Source organism: Porites lutea, chromosome 3 (assembly GCF_958299795.1).
Source record: "Porites lutea chromosome 3, jaPorLute2.1, whole genome shotgun sequence".
NCBI lineage: Eukaryota > Metazoa > Cnidaria > Anthozoa > Scleractinia > Poritidae > Porites > Porites lutea.
This window is the reverse complement of record NC_133203.1, coordinates 1,947,257-1,960,386: the sequence shown is the minus strand read 5'-3', so window position 1 is coordinate 1,960,386 and position 13,130 is coordinate 1,947,257. Positions and strand designations below refer to the sequence as shown.

At 41.1% G+C, this 13,130-nt stretch overlaps 1 protein-coding gene across 1 annotated transcript; it reads left to right on the top strand.

Moving 5' to 3' along the window:
• Nucleotides 1-11,389: 11,389 nt before the first annotated feature.
• On the top strand, nucleotides 11,390-12,320 carry LOC140930174 (uncharacterized). Its single transcript, XM_073379841.1, has one exon. The coding sequence runs from the start codon at nucleotides 11,452-11,454 to the stop codon at nucleotides 12,310-12,312; it is 861 nt and encodes a 286-aa protein (XP_073235942.1). The 5' UTR covers nucleotides 11,390-11,451; the 3' UTR covers nucleotides 12,313-12,320.
• Nucleotides 12,321-13,130: the final 810 nt, after the last annotated feature.

The window sequence follows — 13,130 nt, the reverse complement described above, 5'->3', positions numbered from 1 at the left end:
AAGGGCATAACTGCACGCAACGTCCAACAAAACTACAGGATGTGATGGGGATAACCCAGGATAGCAAATATATGAAAAGCAACTAGGAAAGCCTAAGACAACCAACGAAAACACGGGAAAACTTGACTAAACCAGACGCAAAGTGTATCCCTAGTAGGGAAAACAAAGGATACAGGCAAGGGCACGGCCCGCATTCTAGAAGCGCGCTAAAGCTGGCCAAAAATGAGTTCCTTCTAGTATATGCGTAGTTTAAACTACTAAACAAAGTAAATATTGTACGTGAGGGCATGCTAACCTGATAAGTAGGTTTTGAGGGGCTCACAGAAGGGGCAGAAGGGCCCGCAGTTCCCAGACTTGACTTTGTTCATTGGAGGCAGAGGCTGCTGGAGCTGTTTGCGCCGAAGTCCCGGTTGGCGCAGCGGTGGCTGGTTCAGAAGGGTCTGTAGGGTGAGAGCTGTTGGCAAAAATATTCCGTACGTCTGTCCCAGGATCTCGGGATGTCTGCTGAGTCATGATAAGTTGGAGCGCGAAAGGACGTGTCCGGCGAGCAAGGTGTGTTGAGTAAAAAGACGTAATTTCCGAGTGAGAAAGTATCTTTCACAGTGCGCATGAGTCGGGACAGTGTACAGGTTATAGTTCTCTGACCAATCAGTAGATTGACCGTGGTTAGGTCTGTATAAAAGACTTGTTGTCTATTTCGTGCCGCCTTTCCAGCTGTCGCCATCCCTTTGACGCATAGTCGAAAATTTTTCCCAGGTAAGTTCTTTTTCGTCTTTAGTCATTATTTATCCTATTTTCTTCCCTTTGTCTACTGAGCTTTCGTAGGATAAGTACATAGGCGTACGGGCAATTTTTTGCCAGAGGGGTCAGTAAACCATTTGCCCAAAAAATTCTCGCAAGTTGCCCAAATTTTTACGAAACAGTCGTCTACGAAAAGAAACGAGGGCCATACTTTGCTGAACAACATAGGGCATACTGGCATATGATGGTGGCTAGATACAGTTTTTCAGAGTAAATACCTTCCAAGTTTGAGCGTAAACTACAGTCGCCATAGACAAAAAATTATACAAATTACCACCAGTTGTATTAGATAAAGATGAAATTTGTCATGATCAGTGTTGCAATGACATCCGATCGGAGTTGTTATAGCAACAAAATGACGCCATGCATCACTTGCAGCAATATTTTTTGGCACCGGGAACTGTTCTTACAAAATCGTTCACGGGAGCCTTTTTTCTTTTTTTTTTTTCTCCTTCTTCATTTTCAGACCTATTGCTAATGCTATCTGCCGTACACTGTTGAAACTTCCTTCACTCCGACACTAGCACAGGGTCTGAGGAATTTCACGCCTTTTATCATTCATTAATTAAGAAACTCCGCTGGCGATGAGAAACATGCCAGACACGTTTAGCATCGATTTCGCTTGTTTACAAATATCTCCTTTCAAAGCAGTGATTTTATACAGTTTCTTAAAATGCGAGCGACGACCGGAAATACGTCTGCGGTTCGCAGGCTAACAGTTTCTGGGCCATTCCTCCAAATAAAATCGGCAAACATTCACAGGTGAAACATTTTCCTACTCGAAGCGCTAAGCACGAAGCATGCTCGCTTCACCACAGATTAAAACGGTTGAACCTCCCTATAATTTAAAGGAACAGTATCCCGTTACTGCACATGCACCAAACTTTGATTTTCGGACAGGATGTCGTGAAATCAAAAGATGCGAGGAGAGTAAGAGAACCTTGAAAAATCCGTTTGCATCGCGCTTGGCCGAGTTCAATACTACCCTAAAACATCTCAGGATTACAAAAAAACAAAATCAAAAAGTAAAAAAGGCACACAAATGACAAAACACAGACGCACCCAACAACAGAACGACTAGTGTCATGAAAATACATAGATTTTTCAAAAATAAAATTATTTCGTCAAAGGGATAACATAGGCGTAAGCAAAAAAAATGGTAAAAATAATTTTGAATAGTATTTCTTTATGAGCTTTAAATTCTAAAAAGCTTAATATAGATTTTACTAACATGAACATAATTTTTCCGCGTTTGTGGCTCGCAGCCACTTTGATTCAAACTAACAATATGAATTATAAGTTCTTTTTGGAAAATAAATTGTTGATACCACAAATTTAGACCGCTGGTTACAAATCTGCGCACTCTTGAGATTTCAGTATCCAAAAAGACACCCTGCTCAAGGCGCTAACTAGATGTCTAACTAATCTCGTACTCAGATCTCCCACGACCAAGGGAAAGCGTAAGACACTAGAGTGAGATCTGGGTATGAAATTAGGCGCTAACTTGTGAAATTGTAGACCCTGGTTATGACTCAAAACCCTGCTGTACCCGTTTGGGACAATTTTACGGGAGAGTCGCCGCTTCCGGGAAGCAAGGCAGAACTTTCTCCTCCGTTATTTAAGACCATTACTGTTGGTCTCGCGGGCGTAATTTAATACCGCTCCAACGTCTGGTATCCAAAAGATAGATTGACCTTATTAGACGGCTCCATACTCGACTATACAGGGGCACCCAACGAATATTTTTCTGAAAATGGGCCGTTAACTACAGAAAACCAAAATTTAGATGCTTTTAAGGCATTTTCAAGCACTTTTCTGTGTTGCTGGAAAGAATTTATCTGTTCCTCACTCCCAGCAGGTTAGATGGCTATTCTCCCAGCCAGCAGAGCGGCCTTCTCCATATTTGCCAGCCAGCAGAATAAAAAGAAAATCTGTATTCAAATAAGCGCCGCAGGGTTGCTTGGAAATTGCGGCGCTGATTCGAGTATATACGGTCAAAATAAATAACACACAGCCTTATCTCTCGCTTGTCAACGAAGAATAACAACAACTACAATGGTAATGAAAAAGGAACGTCACTAAGCCTTCCCTAGATGTACCTTTTGTGAATCCTATTCAGTCCAACTTGAATATAATACTTCAGGCTGTTTAATAGGTTTTGACAACCGTGAACTCGCGCTCCGCCAAAACCCGAATGTTTTAATTAAGAATTTTTTAACAGTTGTGTAACACTATTATGTAAGATGGACGAAAAGAATGCAGTTACCAAGAACCTGCAGATATAACACTTTATTGTGACTATTGGCAACCTTAAGATACCTTTCCTTTACACCCCGATAAGTTTGTTCTGCAGTTGGTGCTTCCACAAAAAACCTAACACACTTAAATCTAAAAACAAGGAAAAAAAGAACCATTAGACGAATATTAAAGAAAACCTACTAAATCCAGCTGAAAGAGGTAAAAATATAATAATTCCAACAGACAAGTGTTTTTTTGGTTTAAAAATATTCTCTCCCTAAGAATGAATGGAATGTTGCCATCGACATCATCCATCACGGGCATGTAGAGAGGTTTAATGAAAACAACTTTTCCCAAATTTGGTTCTAAACATGGTTGAAATTGTGTCTTGTCTGTATGTTAAAGCCTTTTCCTTAAAACAGAGCTCCTCATTAACTGCTCTTTATTTTTTTAATTTCTAAACATACACATACTGAATAAGGGCTAGGACATTTTACTTCTTGGTTCTAAACGGTTAAGCTACTTTAACCGCATGAAATACAGTTGTAATTGAAACATGCAATTTCTGGTGAAGATTAAAAAAAATTTACATAAATGTACCGCATAAACCATGGATCAGTATTTGCAATCCACACTACATCTGCAACCTGCACAACAATCATTGTAAAATAGCACAAAAATTGAAGACAATTGTACACACATCAGCAGTAAATTTATAACCATGTCTTCCAATTAAACAAGAAAGTTATTTAGGAATTTATAAAAAACTGCTCTGAGACGGTTGCCCTAGTTGAAACAAAACAAAAAAGGGGTAAATGATTGTAAAAAAAAGTTTAGAAGGACAAATAACTGATAATAAGGCCAAGCTAACAGCACCCATCGTCAGAAGCCTTACACAACATGTGGAAGAAGAGAGGGTCATAAGAACCAACAGTAAAAGAATGCTCGTTGTCACAACTCTAGCCCCACCTACGACAGGAGAAAGGGTCGCAAGGACGAACAGACAAAGAATGCTCGTTGTCACAACTCTAGCCCCACCTACAGCGGGAGAGAGGGTCGCAAGGACGAACAACCAAAGAATGCTCGTTGTCACAACTCTAGCCCCACCTAACGGCAGGAGAGAGGGTCGCAAGGACGAACAAACAAAGAATGCTCGTTGTCACAACTCTAGCCCCACCTACGACAGGAGAAAGGGTCGCAAGGACGAACAAACAAAGAATGCTCGTTGTCACAACTCTAGCCCCACCTACAGCGGAAGAGAGGGTTGCAAGGACGAACAAACAAAGAATGCTCGTTGTCACAACTCTAGCCCCACCTAACGGTAGGAGAGAGGGTCGCAAGGACGAACAGACAAAGAATGCTCGTTGTCACAACTCTAGCCCCACCTACAGCGGAAGAGAGGGTCGCAAGGACGAACAAACAAAGAATGCTCGTTGTCACAACTCTAGCCCCACCTAACGGCAGGAGAGAGGGTCGCAAGGACGAACAGACAAAGAATGTTCGTTGTCACAGCTCTAGCCCCACCTACAGCGGGAGAGAGGGTCGCAAGGACGAACAAACAAAGAATGCTCGTTGTCACAACCCTAGCCCCACCTAACGGGTAGGAGAGAGGGTCGCAAGGACGAACAGACAAAGAATGCTCGTTGTCACAACTCTAGCCCCACCTACAGCGGAAGAGAGGGTCGCAAGGACGAACAAACAAAGAATGCTCGTTGTCACAACTCTAGCCCCACCTAACGGTAGGAGAGAGGGTCGCAAGGACGAACAAACAAAGAATGCTCGTTGTCACAACTCTAGCCCCACCTAACGGCAGGAGAGAGGGTCGCAAGGACGAACAGACAAAGAATGTTCGTTGTCACAGCTCTAGCCCCACCTACAGCGGGAGAGAGGGTCGCAAGGACGAACAAACAAAGAATGCTCGTTGTCACAACCCTAGCCCCACCTAACGGGTAGGAGAGAGGGTCGCAAGGACGAACAGACAAAGAATGCTCGTTGTCACAACTCTAGCCCCACCTACAGCGGGAGAGAGGGTCGCAAGGACGAACAAACAAAGAATGCTCGTTGTCACAACTCTAGCCCCACCTACGACAGGAGAAAGGGTCGCAAGGACGAACAAACAAAGAATGCTCGTTGTCACAACTCTAGCCCCACCTAACGGCAGGAGAGAGGGTCGCAAGGACGAACAAACAAAGAATGCTCGTTGTCACAACTCTAGCCCCACCTAACGGCAGGAGAGAGGGTCGCAAGGACGAACAAACAAAGAATGCTCGTTGTCACAACTCTAGCCCCACCTAACGGTAGGAGAGAGGGTCGCAAGGACGAACAGACAAAGAATGCTCGTTGTCACAACTCTAGCCCCACCTACAGCGGAAGAGAGGGTCGCAAGGACGAACAAACAAAGAATGCTCGTTGTCACAACTCTAGCCCCACCTAACGGTAGGAGAGAGGGTCGCAAGGACGAACAAACAAAGAATGCTCGTTGTCACAACTCTAGCCCCACCTACGACAGGAGAAAGGGTCGCAAGGACGAACAAACAAAGAATGCTCGTTGTCACAACTCTAGCCCCACCTAACGGCAGGAGAGAGGGTCGCAAGGACGAACAGACAAAGAATGCTCGTTGTCACAACTCTAGCCCCACCAACAGCGGGAGAGAGGGTCGCAAGGACGAACAAACAAAGAATGCTCGTTGTCACAACTCTAGCCCCACCTACGACAGAAGAAAGGGTCGCAAGGACGAACAAACAAAGAATGCTCGTTGTCACAACTCTAGCCCCACCTAACGGTAGGAGAGAGGGTCGCAAGGACGAACAAACAAAGAATGCTCGTTGTCACAACTCTAGCCCCACCTACAGCGGAAGAGAGGGTCGCAAGGACGAACAAACAAAGAATGCTCGTTGTCACAACTCTAGCCCCACCTAACGGCAGGAGAGAGGGTCGCAAGGACGAACAGACAAAGAATGCTCGTTGTCACAACTCTAGCCCCAACAACAGCGGGAGAGAGGGTCGCAAGGACGAACAAACAAAGAATGCTCGTTGTCACAACTCTAGCCCCACCTACGACAGAAGAAAGGGTCGCAAGGACGAACAAACAAAGAATGCTCGTTGTCACAACTCTAGCCCCACCTAACGGCAGGAGAGAGGGTCGCAAGGACGAACAAACAAAGAATGCTCGTTGTCACAACTCTAGCCCCACCTAACGGCAGGAGAAAGGGTCGCAAGGACGAACAGACAAAGAATGCTCGTTGTCACAACTCTAGCCCCACCTACAGCGGAAGAGAGGGTCGCAAGGACGAACAAACAAAGAATGCTCGTTGTCACAACTCTAGCCCCACCTAACGGCAGGAGAGAGGGTCGCAAGGACGAACAGACAAAGAATGCTCGTTGTCACAACTCTAGCCCAACCTAATGGCAGGAGAGAGGGTCGCAAGGACGAACAACCAAAGAATGCTCGTTGTCACAACTCTAGCCCCACCTACAGCGGGAGAGAGGGTCGCAAGGACGAACAAACAAAGAATGCTCGTTGTCACAACTCTAGCCCCACCTACAGCAGGAGAGAGGGTCGCAAGGACGAAGACACAAAGAATGCTCGTTGTCACAACTCTAGCCCCACCTACAGCAGGAGAAACGGTCACAAGGAAAAATGACCAATGAATACTCAAACATGAGCAAGCGAGTGAGAGTAATAGTGTTTAGTGAGAGTAATAGTGTTTTGTTTACATAGACTTACTCTACTGTCAGGCAGGTTAAGGTAAAAGAAGTTTTAACATGACCAAGTGGTTGACTGTCTGCCGCTATATGCAAAAAGGAAATCAAAGATCCATTGCTAAGATTACCAATATACACTATACAACACAGTTCAATGATGCATTCTCTTCACACCAACCAGGTTCATGTCTACAGAAACGGATGTCTTTTTATAAGTAAATTAATAAATTGTTTTTTAAGGGGAATTTTCAAAGGTTTTTGTAGCAGCATCAAAGTTAAATTATCATTCTTTACATGTGTACGTTTCCATAATGTTCTTTTCTGTCCTTTGTTCCTTTGTACCAGGATAAATTAAATTTCACGATTAATCATTATGGTTGACTGATCCATTGACTACAAAAAGATGTTATGTTGACATTCATGTTCTGATTAATACCATAACATACATTATATAACTAAAGCCAAAAATTACGCATAAAATAAATGTTTACCTGGGCTCAAGTCATATTTCCTCCTGTCACTACAAGCCTAGGAAAGAGAAACAGAAAAACATTATTATTATTTTCATTATTACACCCATTTGTGCAGCACTAATTCCTGATGTACATGGCACAATATTACTCTACCTCTGATGATGAATATGGGTAAAATTAAATTTAGACAACAGACAAATCTAATCATAAAGAGGTCAGTGTTCGTCCAGGGTCACATCCAACTTCAATATGATGTATGAAATATCAGGATATCCACTGGTTAACATGGTATAACAATTGCATACATGTAATTTCCTACAAAATTCCTATTATTATGATCTGTTTCTTAGAATTATGTATTGAAATTACTGCAGGGAGAAAAGTGTATGCAGCACTACTAGGACTCAAAAGCTGAGTTTTAATCTCTTGAATGTACATGTAGAACTTATTCCATAGCATTTCCTTTTTATATCAATGAGAGCTATAACAATGAGAAAACCAATGGAATATTGTGTTTTTCAGTTAATATTAATCAGCCCAGATGTATTATTTCAAACTTGACCTGGTGCAGCCATTGTTTAATTCTGCAGAATATTTAGCAAATATATAGGTAGCAAATGCAAAAACATGAATTCTCCATATAACATACTACTGTTCTAGAAGTATATTGTTTTAATGTGAGGGTACATGGGGTGGGTTAATAAATCATAATGTAACTTCTTTATATATACAAATAGGGCTGTATAGGTAAAAGGATTACAGAAGATGAGCTTCTTTATGACTCAGTCAATTCTAAACATGCCCACCCCCCTCCACAGGCATTTATCATTTTTTAATTCGAAAGCTGCAAATGCCCGCCCCTACTGTGGGGCCAGTAGATACATACAAAACCCCACCATGGAAATAAAAGTTGGAACAAATGCCCCAGTATCAAAGCAAAAGTTACATGTACGTCACCTTGTAAAAAGCTGAAAATTGTTACTGTCAAACTCCGAAAACAGTGAGCACCTGAAAATTTTCAGGATTGTTGATTGTGTACTGGCCAATAGGAATATGCAAGCAAAACTCTAAACCACAAACTAATTACCATTGCTGTTTGTGTGTAAGTTATCTCACGCCTAATTATTGCCTGATTCTCGTAACACAATAACATTCCATAAATATTTCTGGTGTTCACGGTATTGTGAGTTTCACAGTAAACATACTTAACAACTTAAATCAGCACCCTTACAGTTTTCCTGATATCCATACAGACCCCAAAGACACTGCAAAGAGGACAACTTTACAACCCAAAATTACTTAATAAGATAAACTTTCCAGGGTAGACTTGGCAAACAGTATGGCATATACAGAGTACATACATAAGTACAAGCTTAGATGGTACCCCTTAAGGGGGTAAGGTTAATTAAACAATGAAAACTTTCCAACCCCAATGACGCTTTTGTCAATTAAAAATGCCCACTGTAGGAACAAAATGCCAGAAAAATTCCCAGGGAGAATGGGAATGATGTTTTAAATGAATGCATCAGGTGTTATTTTATTGGCTGAAGCAGGAATTTTGTTAATTCCACTGCACACAGGGCCAGTATGTTGTTAAATATGTGTTAAATCCTGACATTGGCTGCATTAAATCCCCGCTATGCGCCAGAGGTTTGGGGGGAGGGGGGAAGGGGGAGAAGGGTTTCAATTGACTGATGCATTTAAACACTGCATCCTTTACTCGCTTACTTTGTCACTAAGAGTAACTAATCAGTCTATCTAACTATATACAACAGTATATAAATCTTAAACAGGTTTTCAGTAGTATCTATGGTGGTATGGACTAGAAAGGTGTATTGGTAATGCTAATCATTTTCTGTTTTTTCTACAGGATTAACACTACTTAGACCAACGACGTTTCCGAGCTTACATCTCTTACATGTAAACAGAATTGGAGACTAGACTAGCAGGCCTCTCATTATTACTTTTTGTTGTTATTGACAATGTGATGAGGATTTATACCTAGAAATTATTTTGGTGAAACTGCTCACAGACAGGATTTTAGAAGAAAAATAATGAATAATGTGTTTTAACCGCCATAGCCTTCAAGTCAATTCATAACTGGAAGCTTTAGCCTGAGAATACAGACAGATTTCCAGTTGTATTTTTTAGTGACCTGAAACTACAACCCAAAATGTTTTGTTTAATTTGATTATTTTTGTCCAGCTCTAGTGCCTCTTGTACTGTCTTAAGTCATATGACCTGTCTAGACATTTTTCCTGACTTTTTCTTTTATTTAGTAAGATTATCTTGCATAGTTCCATGGAAAGTAAAGAAAAAGTGTTAATAAAAGATTTACACTATAAGTATTTTCTTGCTGGGATACTTGGGTATCAGCTCTAGAAGCATAATTTCAAGTGAGGTAGATATACTCCCACATAACAACAGACTTGGGAAATAGTTTCCTTATATACTTACCTCTGAGGAGCAATTATTATTTACCAACGAAAAACTTACACCCGAATAGCTTCGGCAATCCAAGCATGTACAATGTAGTTTAGGTGAAATGCTTGAATCTGCACTGATAGTTGGAATATGCGGACCCCCATGGAAACGTTACTCCACATTTCGAGCGTTTATTGACCAGTTTTAAAGGCGTCCTTATTACCATTTTTTTTGGGGGAAAGATTGAACGGTATAGCTGAACCTTGACAGAATATTTGTCCTCTCATTGATACACGATTTGGTACCTTCAAGAACTGTCTCTTCAGGTGGTAAGCCGTTTTCAAGTAAGCTTCAATGTCGCTGTCCAGGTTCGAAGTGAAAATGTTCAAATCGCCGAGTCACTAGCCTTAGCGTTCTGTTCCCAATTCTGAGATATTTTCCACCTATTTATAAACGCCATTGTTTTGATTCTGATTTTTTCTTGAAGGTATTGTTTTCAGTGGAAGGCTCCTGTAGAATCTTGCGTCAGCCCAACTGGCTATAAACGTAGTATGGGTGTAACATATTTCTTAGGCAATTTGTAGACTTAAACTGTATTCAAGCCCCTCTCAAGTCCAAACATTGACATAAAAACATACCCTCGAATTGATCGTATTACTCGTTTCAATTCGAGAGCTTTATTGTTGGATTAACTGGCTTATTTCTCTTGCCCTTCGCGGCTGACTCGCAAGGTACCTGCGGAAAGTAGTGTTTAAAGCCACTGATCATTTTTATGAAATTGTTATGAGATTTAATTTTTCAAAAATGAGAAAGAGTTTTGACCTCTGTAACTTATGTTTTTGTCTCCAAGCGCAGTATTGTGGCGTTTCTGAGTTACAGGCCATTAAAGATGATCTTGGTGATGATTTTTATCGATCGGTAGGAGCGTTTGTCAACACTTTTGAGTCTTGTGGCCAGTGTGTTTTTTGTTTTCAGGTTAAAATTCCGTTATTGATACTTTAAATGATAACATCTATAGCTTCGCTTTAGTGGTTGAAATGATTTGCTCTACTGTTACTGAGAAATTGGACCGTGAACTTTTCACGACAAGCATTTTGTTTACCTTCTTTCAAACCTTCCCGGGCGGGCTTGAACGTGACGTCACGATGGCCAGACACATCGGATTTTCATTCGCCAATATCTGCTCTAGTGCCCAGGCCTTAGTTTATGACTCCCTCCTGCCGCGCGCACAATTCGCGCACATAGAGGAGCCACCTGAGAGGAGCCGATTACTCCTGATACCCAGCTGGATATACACCCAAGAAAAATTTCTTTCCAGCAAGAATTTTTGATACATTTGATAAATTCTCGACCGCAGATTTAAGACTTTACTTCCCAGCAGAACAGCCGAAACCTCAGTTCCCAGCCAGCAAAATTTTCTCTGTAGAACAGATATTGTGAGGAATAGATCCGTTGGGTGCCCCTGACTATAACTGCTTAACTGTTATTGTGAATGAAAATAAACATGTATCCAGATCTTGCATGGAAAATAACAATAAGTAACTAATATAAACATAAATGTATATCCGATATATAGATTTTAAAAAAGGGAAAAAGATCTATAAACACTCTAAGGGCACTGAGCCGCAAAACAAAAAACAACTAAAATTGTCGTTACAGTCTGAGAGTCTAGTAAACTGCCTACCTTACCCCACACCCCTGATAGAGGGTTGATGTTGTCACTAAAATGGTTTCTTGAATACCACGTGATGTGGTTAAGATGGACGGCCGTGTGTTTAAGTGCTCCGCGTAACATTTCGTAAATTTCTGATGTTTAAGTGTTCCTTCTGCTTTTTTCTATTTGTTTTGTTATCTTGTTTCGTGTGTCACATTATGCCTGAGTCTATTGCCAACCTAAAGAGAGAAAATAACGATCTCAAATCTAAAGTTTCAACGTTAACGGAGGAGATTTCAAGACTAAAAGACTTATTTCAACAACAAAGCAGCAGTGCCGCCCCTTCTGCTAAAGAAAAATCTCACAGCCTTGAATTCCTAAGCAAGGAATATGATGACTTTCTTCTCTTCAAAACCACTGCCAACAAAGAGCTGCAACGACTAAGTTCACAACTCTCACAGGTCAAGGCCAGGGTGGACGCCATTGCCAACGCCATCGATGAATTCCAAGAATATAGCTTTCAATACAATGTTAAAATTGTCGGTGTTCCCGAGGTGTGTTCTGACGAAGCGGCTTCAACAACAAGTAAGCTTTGTGTAAAATTGTTTAAAGAAATGGGAGAGAATATATCAATCCAAGATATTGACACTGCCCATCGTGTCCCGCAAAGAAACAACGCCGGAAATCCAAAGCCTATAGTCTGCAGATTCGTGAGACGGCTGGTTAAGGAATCTCTAATGTCTCATCGGAAAGAAATTAGCAATGTAACCCCAGCTGCGGTTGGTCTACCAGAAGGGTCTTCATTGTCTTCGGCCAGAATTTACGATCATCTTTCACCAAGAATGCAAGCAGTCCTATTCCAGGCTAAAAGAGTTAAAGAAGAGCTCCACTATCAATATTGCTGGTCAAAGGGTCCCGTTATTTGTTTACGAAAAGACTCCACATCGCGGATAATCAAGCTCAAGAGCATGGCGGACCTCGACGAACTTAAACGTAAATTGGCCATTGAAGGTTAGATTTTACTAAAAATGTCTATTGTACACGATAAAAAATGACTTCTCACAAAACAAAGAAACAGTGCGAGATCGAAAATAAGACCTTACTCGCGCAATTACCATATTATAACTGTAAAGTCCTGACTTCTGCCCACCCACAGTTTAATAGTTTAATTGATGATAATCGACCTTCTAGAAAATTGCTAGATTCTCTCAGTAGTCTCTACGACCTTAGTGTATTCCAGCTAAACTCTCTTGATAAACATATTGATCCTGATATAAATCTCTCCTCAAACAAAATACGCTCAAAATATTATTCCCCACACAGCTTTGCGCAGTTTATTGACAGCAAACAGTTGCAATCAAAAATCTCCTTTTTACATACAAATATACGTAGCTTAAAGAAAAATTTTGAAGAATTTCAACATCATGTTTTAAGTGAAATGAATTTCCGTTTTACTATTATTGGTGTAACAGAAACTCGTATATGCGATCGTGAATGTAGTTTTAATTTTGTACCAGAATTACCAGGATACTGTTTTGAATCGGTCCCAACACCTTTATCTGCCGGTGGTGTTGGCCTGTTCATTGATCAAAATTGTAAATACCGCGTCCTTGAACGAGTCTCCAATTCTTGCTATCAAGCCCTATGGATTGAACTTCATCTGCCTAACAATAAGAAATCTGTATGTGGTGTTACTTATAGGCAACACAATAACGCTAATGAGTTTCTAGAATACTTGACAGATTTTCTTGAACGGCAATGCCGTCAAAAACAAAATATTTTTCTCATGGGAGACTTCAACATAGATCTGTTAAAATATGAAACTTGTAGTTAC